At 54.7% G+C, this 17,119-nt stretch overlaps 5 protein-coding genes and 1 non-coding gene across 6 annotated transcripts; all 6 read right to left on the reverse strand.

Annotated features, from left to right (window-relative positions):
* Positions 1 to 61: 61 nt before the first annotated feature.
* BKA78DRAFT_301875 (5-aminolevulinate synthase-like protein) lies at positions 62 to 2,290 on the reverse strand. Its single transcript, XM_066887391.1, has 2 exons — positions 1,784 to 2,290; positions 62 to 1,722 (listed from the first exon to the last, which is right to left on the reverse strand). The coding sequence occupies exons 1-2, from the start codon at positions 2,103 to 2,105 to the stop codon at positions 191 to 193; spliced, it is 1,854 nt and encodes a 617-aa protein (XP_066749077.1). The 5' UTR covers positions 2,106 to 2,290; the 3' UTR covers positions 62 to 190.
* Positions 2,291 to 3,525: 1,235 nt separating this feature from the next.
* Positions 3,526 to 3,622, reverse strand: BKA78DRAFT_t32. The gene has a single exon. It is a non-coding gene; the product is annotated as a tRNA-Glu (tRNA).
* An 805-nt stretch (positions 3,623 to 4,427) lies between these two features.
* BKA78DRAFT_301879 (uncharacterized protein) lies at positions 4,428 to 6,438 on the reverse strand. The gene has a single exon (XM_066887392.1). The coding sequence runs from the start codon at positions 6,399 to 6,401 to the stop codon at positions 4,677 to 4,679; it is 1,725 nt and encodes a 574-aa protein (XP_066749078.1). The 5' UTR covers positions 6,402 to 6,438; the 3' UTR covers positions 4,428 to 4,676.
* A 178-nt stretch (positions 6,439 to 6,616) lies between these two features.
* Positions 6,617 to 8,431, reverse strand: BKA78DRAFT_301880 (uncharacterized protein). Its single transcript, XM_066887393.1, has one exon. It carries the CDS (start codon positions 8,117 to 8,119, stop codon positions 6,848 to 6,850), a length of 1,272 nt encoding a protein of 423 aa, XP_066749079.1. The 5' UTR covers positions 8,120 to 8,431; the 3' UTR covers positions 6,617 to 6,847.
* Positions 8,432 to 10,710: 2,279 nt separating this feature from the next.
* BKA78DRAFT_329152 (kinase-like domain-containing protein) lies at positions 10,711 to 13,300 on the reverse strand (the record flags this gene model as incomplete). The annotated part of the gene is made up of 4 exons (XM_066889647.1): positions 10,711 to 11,123; positions 11,173 to 11,272; positions 11,322 to 11,904; positions 11,964 to 13,300. 4 exons carry the CDS (start codon positions 13,298 to 13,300, stop codon positions 10,711 to 10,713), a joined length of 2,433 nt encoding a protein of 810 aa, XP_066749080.1.
* A 1,470-nt stretch (positions 13,301 to 14,770) lies between these two features.
* BKA78DRAFT_244652 (alpha-actinin-2) lies at positions 14,771 to 16,922 on the reverse strand (the record flags this gene model as incomplete). The annotated part of the gene is made up of 5 exons (XM_066884050.1): positions 14,771 to 14,968; positions 15,023 to 15,635; positions 15,684 to 16,310; positions 16,366 to 16,785; positions 16,867 to 16,922. 5 exons carry the CDS (start codon positions 16,920 to 16,922, stop codon positions 14,771 to 14,773), a joined length of 1,914 nt encoding a protein of 637 aa, XP_066749081.1.
* Positions 16,923 to 17,119: the final 197 nt, after the last annotated feature.

The following is a 17,119-nucleotide window of genomic DNA, read 5'->3' on the forward strand; positions in this document are numbered from 1 at the left end:
TTGAGAACGAACATGTTTAGACATTTCACTGCAATATCACGAATCTCTTGGGTTCAGCAAGTCAATGCGAGGAGCAGAGCTCAACTCGTCAATGTATTTCCTATATAAATCGAATTCAGATCGTCCAGGCCCCAAAAGATCAAGCAGAGAGCGGCCGAGCCTGGTCAGAGCAGCAAAGAATTGCAACGCTTTAAGCAGCAGCAGCAACCGCGCCGGCAGTCTGGGCTCTTTCCTTTTCAAGAACAGACTCCAGAATGCCAGCAGCTCCTTGACCGGCTTCGAGCTCCTTAGCTACGTGCTCGATTCCAAGCTGCTTGTCGGTCCAGAGGGGCTGCTCGGCAGGCTTGCCAGCCTCACCGACACCGAGGAAACCTCCCTCGGCCGCCCAGTCACTTGTGCGCTTGATGCCGAGCTGAGTCCAGACGGCGTCAATGGCAGTGACCAGGTGGTCGCGGTACTCCTTGACGTGGCCGGGAGTCGGGGTGATGCGGAGGCGCTCCTGGCCAACAGGCACAGTGGGGTAGTTGATCGCCTGGACGTAAATGTCCCACTCCTCCAGCAAAATGTCACTTGCCTTTTTGGCAGTCTCCGCGTTGCCTACCAAGACGGGGATGATGTGACTTGGGTTGGGAATGACGGGGATGTTCTTTTCTTCGAGAGCATGCTTGGTCGCACGCGTGTGCAGCTGCTGCAGACGACGATCTCCCTGGTAGGCAATCTGGTACTCGATGGCGGTTTCGGCGCCAGCCATGGTCGCTGGGGGAAGCGAGGTGGTGAAGATGAATCCAGGAGCAAGAGAGCGAATGGCGTCAACCAAGTTGGCTTTGCCAGCGATGTATCCGCCAACGCAGCCGTAAGCTTTGCCCAGAGTTCCAGTGATGATATCAATACGGTCCATGATCGTCCCCTGCGGCTTTCCTTGCGCATGGGCCTCGAAGTCCAAGTGCTCGGCGACACCGGCGCCCGTCGGTCCATACATGCCGACGGCATGAACTTCGTCGAGGAACGTGATGGCGCCGTATTTTTCTGCCAAGTCGCAAATTTCCTCAATCGGTCCAATCGATCCGCACATGCTGTACACACTCTCGAAAGCGATGATCTTGGGAGTCTCGGGAGGTAGCGAGGCAAGCTTCGCCTCCAAGTCCTCAAGGTCGTTGTGCTTGAATACCATCTTCTTTGCACCTGAATGTCTGATTCCTTGGATCATCGAGGCGTGGTTCAAACTGTCTGAGAGAATCACACAGTCGGGCAGTTTGCTTCCGAGCGTGGCGAGAGTTGCGTCGTTGGCCACATAACAGGACGAAAAGACCAAGGCACTCTCCTTGGCGTGGAGCTTTGCAATGGTCTTCTCCAGATCGACCGCGTGCTTGTTGTGTCCGGAAATGTTTCTGGTCCCTCCGGCACCGGCGCCGTACGTGTCCAAAGTCTCGTGCATTCTCTTGATTACGTGCGGGTTGCGTCCCATTCCCAGGTAGTCATTCGAGCACCAGACAGTCACCTTGTCCTGCTCAGTGCCCATGTGCGCCCTGGGAAACTCCTTGGCGAGACGGTTGATGTTGTTGAAGTAGCGGTAGGACTTGTCCTTGTGCTTCTTCTCCAGCTCATTGTTGTAGAATCCATCGTAGTCAAATTTCGCGGCTTGCGGAGAAGGTGGTTTGCCGTGCAAGTGCTTCGGAACGGCATGAGCAGCAGCCGGTGACTTTGCGGTCTTTGGGTACGGGACTACCAGGTGATGCCAGTCAGCCATGGTTTCAGAAAATGTTGCCACAAAATTTTCTCGTACCTTGGTCGCGGCGAATGTTGACGTCGACGGTCTGAGCCTTCTTGTCGGCCGAAGTGTGCAGACGAGCACGGCTGACCTTGGAGTGGTAGGCTCTGGTGCCACCGTAGACTCCAGCAAGAGCAGAGTTGGCGCGGGCGCCCTGGACGGCGAGGGCCTTGCCCATGACGGGGCAGCGGCGGGCAATGACCTGCAAGTTGGACATGCTGCCGCCGCCGGGCGAGGCATTGTGGGAGGTGGTGGTGGACAAGGAGCGCAGAGTGGCGGGCGAGGTTTTGTGCAGGAACGGGCACATGTTGCGCGACTGGCGGATGAACGCCTCCATTGTGGAAGATTGTGTGCGTTCAGCGGTCGGGCGAGGTAGAAGTGGATTCGAGAGGGTCGAGGTCAAAACGGGTGTGTTGCAATGGCAGCAGAAGGGGAGGAGAAGAGGTGGTGTCGGTCAAAGAGGCATAGCCGGGGGCCCAAGTGGCTTTTGTCATTAGCTGGGGCTGGAAGACGAAGCGGAGCGGAGCCGAAGGTCGTTGTCAGCAAACCGACTTGCCGCGGCGCTGATTGGCCGCGGCGTGCCCTCAGCGCCCACCTTTGCGCTTTGGTCGGAACTTGTGCTTCTTTTTTTCCTTTGATCGTCTGAGATTATCGGCAGGGACAAGAAGATCACATCAGCCTGGCCAGAGAGCACTGCCTCCAAAACGTCTGTTGCCGCGAACCTCTTCGCCTGCGGCCTCAAAACCTATGCCGCGCCATGTCCGGCCAACGCTTGGCTCCACCGAACATGCCGAACATGCCGGAGACTTGGGCTTCGTTCGGAAATTTCCTGACCGCTGCTCGAGAGAGGCTGGACTGATGATGTTCACCAATTCAGCTTCATCGGGCTCAACGCGCCGCTGAGATGGTCGGACAAGAATACAAGCCAGCCGCCAGATCTCTCCCCTCGCTCCACTCCCCGCAGCGGTGGCAACTGCGCCCGATCGAATTTTTTACCACTTCTGTCCACCTCCTACTACTTTTGCCTTGTACACGGCCAAGACGACCGTACAGCCAAGAAAGTAAACAAATTCCGCCGCGGTCCTGCGCCATCCATCGTCATCGTGCACAGCCCAAACCTACCACCAACCCAAATACCTCCGCATTGCTTGACTCGTTGGCCATGGGATTTCAAAAGCACGCTGGTCCAGCCTCTTGATGCCTCCCAATCACAACCATCTGATTTCGCATCATGCTTCCCGGTCTATACTCGCACTGCTATACCGGCGCATATGCTGTAGACCCTGTGCGCTGTCAGCAGTGGCGTTGAACCCTTGTTTCATCGAACAAGACCCCTCGTAGGAAAGACAGGAAAGGATTCCCGCTGTCGCAGGAAGGGGCTCAAGCGAGATCTCGCGTAAGCCATTGAGGATGCGTCTACATGTAGAAAGTAATGCGCGACCTGTCCAGTGGCGACTGTGTTGATCAGGGGGTTTCGTGATAAACGGCCCCCTGAATCGACATGCTCTCATCTGCATATTGAGGAAGAGGCCAAAAAGCAACGGAAGCAACACGCGTTCTCTTTCAGTTCGCCTCATAGGTACTCGGAGAAAGCAGGCGTTTGGAACGCTAGCGGAGTCCCTGTAGCACAGCACACGGCTTCGTACCGTGGAACTGACAGAAGAAGCAACCCAAAAAATGGTCGTGAACATCAAAAAGTTCTACATCAAGCTCAGCCCACGATGACCTGAACCAAGAGGACTGCAAAACAAAAAGAATTCCGTCGCCGGGAATTGAACCCGGGCCTTGCCGGCGCCTTAAGCGAGTGGGACTCTCTTTGAGAGCGGCAAATCCTAGCCACTAGACCACAACGGATGTTGTTCTTGTTGATGGAAGTAAACCGACAAATACAATTTATATACTCTATTTTGACCAAACACAAGACTACAGCACCAAACTCAATCATTTTACAGTTGAATTCTGGCCTTTGAGCTCCTTAGAGGAATCTTTTTCGATGCTTGAATTGATTTGCGACGTCTATTCAAAACCGTTTTTCATTCATTTCGCTCAATATCCGGAGCATTTGTATCGACTCGGGGCAAAAATTGTCGACCACACCTGTGTTTCAAACATTAGTCTCTACTAGGCCCAGTCCGAGACCCATGACCACAACATTCTCACCGCATGAAGAAGCCTTGACACCATACGCAAACAACCGATAGATATTAATATTGACAGATTGCTGCGGGTTCAAGATAAAGGGAACTTGTAGATTTGGACGGTCTCTTTGGGGAAACAATGAACAGGGGACAAAGAGACCCAGGCCGGGGAGGAAGAAGTGGGCTTCGCATGCAGGCCATGAAACAGGTGACATCAAGTAGGAGGGGGAAGTGCGCATAAGTCGCTTTTATATTGAGCAGATTGACGACGAACCGCCGCATGGCGACGGCCAGTTAGAGCTGGTCGTGATGGCGAGATCTCATAAGGCAGTAAAGTTTGCAGGGTACGCATCCTCGAGGAGTTTTCCAGCCATATGACACCTTGTCGTATTTTCATCTCCCCGACATACTAATGCGTGCCATCTCCGTGTACTCGTCCGGCCGCTTGCGATGTCAAGACCTCCAAGGAAGCAAGTTGGACGATCATGTTCACAGATTGCATGGCATTAGAGGGCACTTGAAACTGGGAAATCCATTTTGTCCAATCACTCAACCATCCTGATCAACTTGCTCGCTGTTTTTCCGAAACTCCTTGGAGACAGCCTGATGAAAGGGGGCTTCGAATTCCGATCATCCAACTCCCACAACGCCAGTCCAGCTTTCGCAACAGTCTAAGGTTTAAAAATGGAAAGGCCACCACTTCAACAAGCATGTCAAGGACCTATCGATGACGCCGCAGATAGACCTCGAACTCTCTTTGGGAATCAAAATCAGAGATCGTAGACCACACCCTCGTCGCTCAAGCCTGCTCCGTGCTGTAACTTCAAGACCAGACGTGCTTCCTCAAGACTGCCGTCAAGATAGATCCCTTCATCATCATCCCACTTCCACAACCTTCGTTCGTTGATGGCAATCCGCTCGCATAAGACACAGCCAGCTTCGGCATGCTTGTTTACGAAAGGGATCTCGTCCAGAGGCGGAAGAACGTCCGTATGCCCCATCAAATAGTCATGAATGTCGTTGCGCTGGTGGGGAGCAAACCATTCTTCAAGGTCAAATAATCTGCGGCCAAAGTTCCATGCGGAACCCACATCTTGATCGTTCACTCCCACCGCGTCGATGAGCGTGCTCAGAGACAGCGACGAGAGTGGCGACGAGATGAAGATTTCACGCATCGGGACCAGTACTCTCTCCCAGAAGATGGTGGGTAGCATGAAATCTTGTTCCAAAAGCCACAAGCAGCCGTGATCCACTATCCAACTCTCCGCCGGAGTCTGGACAGGGACAATGCTGCGGTCATCTCTGCGTTCAAGAATTGCATCTTCTATCTTGAGGTCGCGGAGTGTGGGCTGAACATACTCCAGAAAGGTGAGCAGAGACCTGGCCGTGGTGATAAAGCGGGTGAGCGTGACTTTTGTAAGGCGCGGAGAGAGCGCTAGGCCTCGGAAAGCCTTTAGTAAATCGTGACTGAAGTGGGAATGGGGATCAATCGACGCAACACCGCAATCTAGCCGCAAGGACTCGAGGGGATTTGCATCTTGAGAAAACATCCAAGCGAGCCTTGCCTTGCTGCCACGTAAGTTTGGGTCGTAGTCATCATTTGCGTCGCCCCAGCTATTGTTGATTTGCTCATCACTATCGCTTGACCCAACCTCTGAATCGTCCTCGTCACCCTCACCAAATTCGGTGAGGCAATCATACTCGGGAGGCGGCCCAGGCTGGACATCGAAAAGATCCAGATGCTTGATCATATGGAAGATGGGGATAGGATGGTCATTGGGATCCGGACGATTTTCTCGACGCATCTCCTGACGCGCCCAGATATTATCGAAGTTCCTTCTCGAGGCCTTGTGCCAGGTGACTGAATGCAGCGTACGGAAACGGCCTTGATGCAGCCGTCGACTCAGGGCAAGCATGAAAAAGTTCATTGAGGGATCATATCCAGGATATTGGCGATTGTTAAGCCAGTCTTCTGTACTTCCGTAGCCTTCTGTACTTCCGTATCTGGATCCCTCTCTCAAAATGGAAGAGACCGTCTCGATATTTTGCAATTTCTCGACCGCGTGGAAAATTTCCGCAACCGTATCCTTGATTGGATTGTTTCTCGGGTGTCCTGGATCGAACTGAGGGGGAATTTGTTTTTTGCGGTCTGTTGGGTGGATGCAAAGATCGGGTTCCAAGTACTTGTGGAATAGTTTCCAGCGGCGCTTGTAAATGGAATCTGGCGCATCCGGCCGAACAAGTTTCCCCATCCCCACGACCACGACCAGACTTTTGACACAGCGGGAGAACACGGAATCGGCGGCCATGTTGACAAAAGCTTCCGTGCTTTCCGGGTCGATAATATCCACCGTGACCTGTTTGAAAAGGTGTCGCGTAGCCGTGGGGACAAACGACCAACAGGCCAGGCGGGCGGATTTGAGGGTTGGAACATCGCATTGCTCGAGGATCATGTCTTTGAGCTCCTCCGCCAAGCTCTCAAACGGTGAAGTCATATTGGCGACGTTTTGGCCAGGGCGGCCGGGGTTGATGATGAGAGGTGGGGATGTGGTAGACGGTGGACGTGTCCCCCGCGTTTGGTGACGACTCGATCCCGACGCGGCAAAGCGTGACCGAAGCCAAAACGGTCAATGCCGGAGAGCCCCGGCAATGGCCGTGAAATGCCCCAGGCAAAGAGATGCCGTCACGACCAATTCTGAAAAGTGGTCCTGCAAAAAGAGTGGACAGCAAAAAACGCAGGCCTCACGCTCATACTGCGCGGGAGAAATGGGCTCAATGCTGCTAGCTTTACATGCCATTTTCCTCATTGGTTCTACAGATCTCGAACTAGTCTGGAAGCCATCGCCTTTTCCACCATAGAGCAAGAGACTCTTTTCCCCTTGTCCTGCTCGCCGTATTGCTGTTGCCCTCCATGATCTTTTCCTGCCATCAAATCCAACCCTCACTCCTCAGCGTCATCGGATTCTGTAGGAGTGGGAAGCGGAGTGCGTGCCTTCGCGCACGAGGCACAACCTTCTTGAGCGTGCTTCTTCTTGAAGACTCTCCAGGCCAGCGGCGGCAAAAGCTCGTTGTGTCCTAGAACGTAATCATGGACGGCTTCAAACTGGTGACGATAGAATTCGCTGCCACTTCTGAAACTGCCGGGGTAATCTTCTTCGTCATCATCATATGCTTCGTCGTCGTAGTTGTCGTCGTCAGCGAGCAGGATGCGGCCGTATGCCCATTCGACATTAATTCCATCGTAATCAGTGCCTACCGTGTCGATGAGGTAGCCCATGTGGAATGATGAGAGAGGCGAGGAAGAAAAAATTTCGCGCAATCCAAAGACCACCCTCTCCCAGAACTGGTCGGGAGGCGAGGGATCGTGGTCCAAGATCCACTGGCACTGGTGCTCCATGATCCAATTCTTGACAATCGCAACCTCCTTTCGAGACTTGGTGTTGCAGGGGAGGATGTAAGCTTCCCTGAGCCTAAGGTCGCGGAGCGTTGGCGAGACGTGCCGCAGGAAGTCGAGCAAGGTGTCAGAAGTGGTAACGAAGGTCTCGAGCGCGACTTTTGAGAGATGGGGAGAAAGAGAAAAGCCCTTCCAGGACTTGAGGTCATCCTCGAACCCCGTCGGCTCAAGCGAATCCCTGTCGAAATTCAATCGCAAAGATTCAATGGTATTTGCTTCTTGTGAGCACAGCGATGAAAGGCGCAGTACGTCGCAGTAAAGGTTCGGGTCATAATCGTCGTCAATGTCGGCGACATTACCGTTATGACTGCTCTTGACTCCCACGACATCTTCGGCTTCGCCCTCAGAAACCGCTTCTTCTTCATCTGCAAACCCCCTGCAGCGTGGCAGCGTAATGAGCTGGATTTGGTAGAGATCCAGGTGCTTGATCATGCCGAAAATAGGAATCGGATGGTCTTGGATGTTCCGCCGATGGGTCCTGCGCATGTGTTGACGCTCCCATATATTGACCAAATGCCTCTGCGAAATCTTGCCCCACTCAACCGACAGACCTGACCGGAAACTGCTCATACCATGCAGCCGACGACTGAGAGCAAGCATGAAGATGTTCATCGAGGGATCATACACTTCAGGTCCAGAGGAATCAAGCATGTTGGAAGATACCGAGCTGATGTTCGTCAACCTCTCAATGGCACGGAAAACAGCCTGGATAGTAGGTTTTATCGGGTTCCGGGAATGGGGCCACGGGCGAAATTCCATAGCGTCAAGAATCCAGGAGTCAGACTCAGGCAATCTTGGTTCCAGATATAGGCACAATTGATACCAGATTGTGATACCCTGAACAAAAATCGCATACGTCGCGCCTACAGTCACCGCGAGATGTTTAACGCAGCGACAGAGCTTAGGATCAGCGGCAATGTTGATGAGACGACTTGTTCTTGTGGAGTCGATGATGTCCACCGTGATCTCTTTGAAAAGGTAACGATTGACCGTGGGGACAAATGACCGACAAGTCAGGCGTGAAGATTGCAAGGTTGGTTCGTCGCATGACTCAAAGATGAGATCTTTGAGCTCCTCCGGCAGCCTTTCAAAAGGCGCTGCCATGTTGCAGAGAGATTGGCGAGGGACTGATATTGAAGGTTGCGTCGCGGTGGCGAAGGAGCTGAAGTTGAGCGTCGAGACTTTGGATGTTGGGTGCGAAGGAGAGGCTGGAGTCAAGCCAAGCGTGGAGCGTTGGAGGCAGTCGCGACCTCCCGGACTTCAAGGTCCAACTGGGCACCTGCCTTCTGGAAACCAAAGATCTTCCATTATTCGATAAGCACCTTAGCACCTTAGCAAGCCGACAAGATGACGGCATATGGATGAGGAAGAACTCTGATGACACTTACCCCCAGTCACCTCCCAAAGCGCTAGGCCAGAAAGACTCGCATCCTACACTCTCGACTCCATCACGCACTCACCCAAAGCAGCCAGGATCAGCCACCTAGAGAGACACCTCATCCATTCGCATTGTGCGCCCTACCATAGCAAAAACTGTAGATACAAATCCTCCGTCATGACCAGCTTCTCTCGTCAGCGCCCATCCGCCAGCCACCAGTCTATCCAGTCATTCGTTCATTCATTCAGCATAGCCTTTTCAACTCAGATCTTCAGCTCGACCGCACCACCAGCCATCCGGAATGACTCTTTTTCGTCCATCCACAAGCGTCATCTGGCCCCCTCACTTTTTGGACGCTCGCACCGCAAGACCCCCGAGGAGGAAAGAGTATGACTTTGGAAGAAAACATCGCAGCAATTAGAGCTCCGCAGACGGAAAGATCAAAACGCCTAGACCACAAAGGCAAGGAGACAAGCATCTCGCGTAGCATAGAAGATTCGTAGAGCAATCAAACACTCAAACAAAAAGTCGATCGACACTCGCGCACACACATAAAAATGCATCACACTCATCACAAGACATCCACACCCACATCCCCACCGCATCCACCGCCACAAAAACCATCACCCCGCAAAAAATCAAAGGTTGATGGAGAGACATTGAAATTGTGAAGTAAGAACCTTTCTCAAACCCTTGCCTGACCACCGAAGAGGACACCATGCCATAGCACAGAACACCAACCAAGACACGACGACAGACACAGAGATAGATAGGGAAACAAGGAGGCGAGAGGCGACGCAGAAAAGGGGAGAAGAGTAGAAGAAGAAACAGCAAAGCAGAAGGAGGCCCACAAACAACACCTCATCATTCGCCATTTTCGTCTCTGCCTCTGGCCGGCCACATCTGGACCGCACGCACGCATCTGGCATGTCGAAGCTAGGTATCTGTCTGCTGCCTGCCGCTTCATCTGCTGCCACCTTACCACCGCCGCTCACTTCTCATGAAAAAAAAAAAAAAAGGGAAGACCCAAAACTTCAAACCAGCAAAGACGAGAGAAAGAGAGAGAGCAGAGAGAAGAACACCACAATAAATCTCGCTAGACCATGTGTATCTGAACTTGTGCAACGCATCATCCATCATCGCTGCTGCCCCCCCAATCATCATCCCACCGTCCGTCAATCCTTATCCGCTTGCTTGCTCCATCTGCATATTCCAATGATTCCATCCCGATATCTTGTCTCTCGGCCGTTGTTCGCTGCTCGCTGCTCGCTGCTCGTGTAGTATTCGACTTGTTGACGCAATTGAACTTGTTGGGGGGTATCTTTCATTCTTTTTTGGTGGGGGGAATGGTTCGAACGTTGTGTTTCTCTGAATGCCAGCAGCCGTGCCGTTTTCACCTTGGTATGTGTGTGAGAGAGAGAGCAGCGGGGCATCGATGTGGAATCTCTTCTTCCCCCCCTTTTCCCCTTCAATCCTCTCCAATCCATCCTTCCCCTGAAATTTACTCTCGAATCCCGCTTCCAAGAAATCTCTCTCATCCTCTCTCTCTGCGTCAACCCCGGGTTCTTCTTCCTTTTTAATCCACTGAAAAAAAGAAGAAATCGAGACAGAATCAGAGGCGCGGAGAAAAAAAGCTGAGCAGCCTCGTTGGTATCATCATCTCTAATAACTAAAAGGGCGTAGTGGTAGTAGTGAGAAGCTTTGCCGGTCGTGCGAAACGTCATCCGCGTGCGTCGGCTGTTGCGGCGGACGGCGGAGCACGCGTCAAGTCAAGAGGCGAGAATCGTCGGGGCCGTTTTCCGCGTTCCTAGCCAACATGATACGCAATCGAAAGGCAAAGGCAAAGCCGTGTGGTCAAGCGACTCTCGTAGTATAAAGTGGAACAAGAGTGGGAACCGCGCGCCAGATGGGAAACAGTGGGAAGGGGAATTCAAAAAAAGGGCAAGGTGCCAATGTGCACCAAGCTCGTCGTCTAGTGGGAGCCGCTCTTGCGGAAAGCAAGGAGGGATGACAGGCTGGGCACAGGGCAGCCGTTCTTGAGGAAGTCGTGGCTCAGCAGCTCAGTGGCGGTGGCACGCGAGCGCACGTCAACGCAGAGGCAGACGCTGAGGAAGGCCTTGAGGTCCTTGGACAGCTTGTCAGGCTTCTTGAGGCGGGGAGTGCCGTTAGTAGCAATCAGGTAGAGGGCCTTGAGCGGCTCCTCGTTCAGGTAGGGCGGCTCGGACTCAATCATCTCAATGGCCATGATGCCGAGAGACCAGATGTCGACCTTGCTGCCGTACTCCTTTTGCTTGACGACCTCGGGAGCCATCCAGTAGGGGGTGCCGACCATGGTGGCACGCTTGCTGCGTTGCTCAGTGAGCTTGGCGCAGAAGCCAAAGTCGGCTGTAACACTGTCAGTGTGGCTCAGCTTGGCAGACGCGGGTAGACTTACTAATTTTGACGTTGCCGCGGCTGTCAAGGAGAACGTTGTCACTCTTGATATCGCGGTGGATAATGTTTTGGTTGTGCAGGTGCTCAAGACCCTTGCAAGTCTGGAAGATGTCAGCAATGTTCACATACAAAACGCCATCTTAAACTCACCTCAAGACAGATGGTGGCAATCTGGTCCTCGCTGATTGACGGGTTGTTGTCAATGACATCGGTCAAAGCACCACCTTCCATAAACTCCATGACGACCCAGAGCTCGGATTGCTCTTCTTGCAAAAAGGCGTCGAGGAAGTTGACAATGTTGGGGTGCTTCGAGTCCTTCATGACGATAATCTCGTTGACAATGAGTTCCTTGCGGGGCTGGTTGCGAAGATCCATCTGCTTGATGGCGACCTGAGCGCGCGGTCCGTTGGCGGCCAACTGTTGCCGCGCCATTTGCGAGGGCGCGTTCTCGCGGATCCTGGCGACGTAGACTGAGCCAGAAGCACCCTGGCCAATCTTCTTTTGCTTATTGTAAGAGTCGAGCGGCTTCTCCTTGGAAACGACTTCGCGAAGCTTGGCCATGACCTCATTCTCAGACATGCTCGACATGCGGACCTCCTTGCGGGGAGCATCCTCCTTCTTCGCAGGGCCGGTAAGAGCCGCCTCGGCGGCCTTGACGGCATCACTCTTCGGGGCGCCCGTGGGCTGCTTGGTGGCAACGTTGAGAGGCTTCGGCGCTGCCGGGATACGGGTGCTAGAGATATCGAGTTAGCAAAATGCACAAACGGCGACCACGAGGAAATTGCATCGTACTTTTGCTGGCTTGGGTGAGGCTTGTGGTTAGCAAGCGGAATCTTGGTGGAACTTCCGTTCGCCGACTTGCTCGGTGCAGGCGGAGCAGGACGCTGGGCGGCCATTTGTCGGAGGGCTCCCGGGGGCTGCTTGCTCGGTGTCGACGGTGCCGGACGCGAGGGATTGTAACGGTCCGTCTGGGCACGCGCAGGGCTGTTGTCACCGTAACCACCACCGCCAATCTCTTGCTTGGCCATGGGTACAGACTTCTGGGGAAGAGACGCGTTGTACGCAGCGAGCTCTTCACGTTCCCGGCGTTCGGCTTCCCGGCGCTGGTCCTCCCTGTCGCGCTGCCTCCGCAGCTCATCCTCCTTCCTGCGGCGCCTCTCTTCCTCAAGGCGTGCATCGGCCTGCGACTGTTGGTACGATTGCTGGCTCGTGCCGCTGCCGTTGGTCTTGACCGTGCTGTAGCTGTCTTGGCGTTGGTAGCCGTTAGGAGGTGCGGGACGCGGAGGAGCAACAGAGTTGCCACCTGCCGTGTAACCAAGGCCCTTGTTGGGGCTTTCACTTGTAGGCGAAGGAGTGACGCTGCCGGAGAATTGAGGGGCGTCTTCACGCTTGACGAGCTTCTCGGTGTAGAACTCAAGGACCTCCAGGACGGCCTTGGGGTTCTTCTGGTAGTCGTCCTTGGTGATGGCAGATGCGGTGAGCAGCCTCTCCCACTCCGTCGGCAGACCAACAAAGGCACCGCTGGTGGGGTCGAAGCCGACGTGGACGCGGTGGGTGAAGTTGGTGGGGTTGCTAACGCCACCCATGCTCGGGCAGCGCTGGTAGATGGAGTCTATCCAGCCGTAGACATCATCGTCCGTCTCGACCTTGCAGATGAGAAGCTTAGTGGGGCCGTCGCGGGGTGGTGAGGCAGCGTTGGCGGTGTTGGTCGTGCGGGTAATCTCAAAAGAGAATGGGTAGTCTTCCGACCGCTGAATGTTGGTGACATCGCGGAGCTGGATGGTAAAGGAAACCTTGGGGGTATTGTTGTTTTTGTAAAAGTCCAACTGGTACTCGCGGAGGACGAGGAAGCGCTCGTTCCAAAACATGCCTTTGACAATGCCATCCTCCTTGACCTTGGCATAGCCATCCTTGATGATACCGCCCGTCTTCTCGGACGACGTCGAGGCGCGGGCCAGGGAGGTGGACGACCCGTTCAACGTCGACCCGTTGAGCGCCATTGAATTGAGGCTCATCTGCGACATGTTCCCCGGGAGGTTGTTGACAGAGGGAGTGAGGGCGAGTCGCGGGCGGTCGGTGGGAGGACGGGGCGCGGGACCCGGATTCATGAATTGCTCGCGGCTATACATTCTGGAAGGAGGACAAGGGGTCAGCCGGACACCGCCTGGGAGTCAAAGCTCGGGCAAGGCGCACATGTCGGGCGCCGTCTTTGTCAAGCGAACTGAGATCGGATGGCAAAGGGCAATGAGGACGGGGACGTGGACGCAGCAACTTACGGGTGAGAGCCTGACGCCATGGCGAGCGACTCCTCTCCAGGCGGGAGGGCGCGAGGTCAAGGCGAGATTGTGAGGAAAAGTGGTCGTGGGAGCAGAGGGTGTGGTTGGGGTGGCCAGGAGCAGAGCGGGTCTCGATGGTCGTCCTCGTGGGTGGAAGGAAGGGTAGGAAGGGTGGAGAGATTGTTCAGGTCAGAGTCAGGCTCCCGGGAGGTGTGTGGGTAGTGGAGGAGGCCCAGGCGGCGGCGGGAGGAGTCGACGACGGAGGGTATAGGGGCGAGCGAGGGGCGCAATTACATGTATGGAACGGAGAGGGAATGGAGTGGACGCTGAGGCTCATGCGCGCGCGCAGCGAGCGACGAACGAGGACGGACGGGCCACGGCGACGGATGCTGGCACTGGCGGGCAAATGGGCACCGACTGGAGGGTGATCTGAGCCGAAGATTGGGGAATTCTGCAATTCACTGAGGCGTGACGTGGGCGATGGAGGGACGCAGATGGTGGATGAAGGTGGGAGAGGAGGGTGCAGGACAGTGAGGTGACAGCCTGACGGACTGGAGGTCCAGGGGCGGGCAGTGGTTGGTTGGTTGACAGGCTCCTAGCACTAGCTACATGTATGTACACTACCATCGAGGGGTGAAGAGGGGTCCCCGACTAACCACTCACTACCCACAACACGCCCTACGCCGTGGCCCCTACCTAACCAACGGCCGCTTTGTGTACACTGTCCGCTCTCCTCTGCGCCGTTCCAGAATTTCCACGCCGTCGCACTCGTCCACTGCTGCTGCTCCCCTCGTGCGGCCGCCGACCGTGAAGCCAAAACTGTCGCGCCGCCGCCCACGATCCGCCCTTACTCCTTGCTTCACCACGCTGCCCTCCGTGTTTCAGAAAACGCCCACCTCACCAACACCTTCACTGCCATCCATGCAGCTTGCTTGCATCTGGTCTTGAATTTATTCAAAATGTCCTCCCGGCCTTCCCGCTTCTCCGTCTCTCTGCCATGTCCGCTACCGATACCCGCCGGTACCGTGACGCTGACCTACTACTCTAATTACACGCGCGCCTCGTCTCGCCCACTAGACTACTTATGCCGTGTCCAAAAAATAAACTCTGTCCCTCCAGTCCAGGTATCTACAACACAAAAAAGAAACGCCGCTCAAGGAAATCCACTCCTTCTCCGGATCGAGAAGAACCGTCAATGCCGCTCCAATGCAGATCAAAGGGGGGAAATATGAAAAAGGAGCGGCTGCGAGCCAAAAAGAACAAAGCCGCCGTGCTCAGCGCCACAGCACGCGCCATCTCCACCAACTGCCTCCTTGTCTCTGCTCAGTGCGATGACCCGTTGGTCGCCCCGTTCTTGTCGCTCCCCATAAAGTGGTTCATGTACGTGATGTAGTCGTACTTGGGGAGATCGCGGTCCTCTTGCAAATCCGGGCCCTTGTGAGCCGGCATCGTCTTGACCAGATCGTCGATAATCTCGTCTGGCACGAGGGAGTGGCGAAGATCAAGCTCCGTCACGTACGGCTGCCATCGTGTCAGTCGCTTCCATCACGTCACCGAGGGTCCATCTTCGCCTACCTTGCCGTCTGCCACCTCCTTGAAACTCTCAAAGACCTGCTCGGCTGTGTTTTGATCCTCCGTCTCGTCCACCATGAACCGGATGAATTGCTCAAAGGTCACGTAGTTTGTGCCTTGGCTCGTCTCCATGAACCTCTCGTGCATTTCGTCTTCGTCGTATATCAATCCAAGACTGGCCAGCGCCGCCGAAAACTCGAGCTCTGCCAGCGAGTTGCTCAAGTCGCGATCAAAGTGTCGGAACACCGACTCAAACTCCTCCAGCTGGAACGGCGTCAGGTTCGTCATGTTGCGAGCCACCATCTGGTTCTCCAAGAATGCGAGCTTCTTCGAAACACTAGCCTTGACCAATCCGAGCTCATATTCCAGCTCGTCGTAGGTATACGTCGTGTAGTCGTTTTCCTCGACGTTGGCCTCTATACACTGTTGGTCAAGCCCTGCAATGATCTCCAGATATTGGTCCAGCGGCCCCAAGCTTTCACTCAGTAGCTGCGTGTGCTTGCGCTGATCTTCAACGTCGCCTTCGAGACCCGAGATGGAGCTCGACAGTGTTTTGAGAGCAAGCGCAAAGTCGTTGGCCTTGTCGGCAAACGAGCGGCGTAGCGCATTTTTGATACTGTAGCGCCCGTTAGTACCCGCAAGACATCATGTCAGGCCAACCTACTCTCTGATCGTCTCGTTGATTACTTGGCTCCGGGCTCGCTCAGCTTCCGTCAATTTTTGCCAGACTATATCGAGCGTGCCGATGCTCAGCTCCTCCGGAGGGTCGTAAGGGTGGAGGCGGTAAGTTGCCAATTTAGTCTTGATGTTGCCCAACAAGCCGACCAAATCAGCCTTTTCGGCGACCCATTCCCGCTTCTTGCCCTTCTTGTAGCGTGAGAACTCGGCCGCCTTCTCCTTGGCATCGGCATACGAGCCGTCAAACACTGCCTCTTCCCACTGCTTCTTTTGCTCCGCGATCTGACGCAAAAGCTCCCTCATGCGGCGTTCAAAAGAGTTTTGCATCTCCCAAGCGCCCTGCATGCTCTGCACGAACTTTTCTACGCGACGCCCCGCGTTTTCGACCTTTTCCATGTGCGAAAAGGCGTGGAACCAGTAGGCAATGTACGTCATGAGCGAGCGCTCGTCGGGCTTGGCAACGTCGCAAATATCCTCGACGTCGAGGAGGTCCGGGATTCCGATTTCCTGGGCGGCGAGCTCGAAAGCGAGCTTCATATTGCCGCGATGGTCGCTCTTGTCGAGGGCGTCGTAGTCGATCAGATCCGGACGATGAATGTCGAGCAGGGCGCAACTGCCGTCCTTTGTCAGTACAAAGCCGCTTCTCTACAACCATCTCTTTGACGTACAAGGCCAGGCCATCGCTCCAACTGCTTGAAAAATCCCGGACATCGACCTCGTCATAGCATGCCGTCTTACGCTGACACCACAACAGCAAACCCTCCTTTGCGCTCAGTCCTTGATCGCTAATGTCGGAAATCGTAAAGCGCAGAATCAGGGTCCAGATGAGGCCGAGGATCATCTTGCGGTTTCCGTCGACAATGTCCTCGGCACCCATGTTGACCATCTGGATGTGCCGGCCGCGCACAAAGTCGAGAGCCTTGTTGACATTTTCGAATTTCTGGACGCGCAACTTTGGTTTGGCGGCATATTTGCCGAGGGACTCTTGGGACAGGATCTCGAGCAGGTGGATGAGGAGGACGCCGTCAGACAGGTCGATACAAAGGTCGGTGATGACGAGACCGCGGGTGGAAAGCTTGCTGTTCAGCCTGCAGAGCGTGACAAAGGATCGTTAGAGAGGGGGCCTGGATACAAAGGGCGGCGACGAGTGGGGGTTTCCGCAAGCGTACCATTTGGTGAAGGTTTTCTGCTGCACAATGACCCACTGCTGCTCAAGGGGAGCCATGGTGCGTGCGCCTCATTGGCAGCTGTGCTCTGGAAAAGCTGAAGAGAGGACAGAGAGCCGCAGCGAGAGACGTCTGGTGGTTGAGTGTTGTTGTCGTATCGTAGGGGGTCTAAACAGAAACTCCGTCCCGGTCGGCATGGTAGACCCTGTTGGTAAGGGTAGGCGCGCAATCCCCACAAGTCCCGGTCGCCGTCGCC

This window comes from Phyllosticta capitalensis (genome assembly GCF_038381095.1).
Source record: "Phyllosticta capitalensis strain CBS 128856 chromosome Unknown BKA78scaffold_1, whole genome shotgun sequence".
NCBI classification, from domain to species: domain Eukaryota; kingdom Fungi; phylum Ascomycota; class Dothideomycetes; order Botryosphaeriales; family Phyllostictaceae; genus Phyllosticta; species Phyllosticta capitalensis.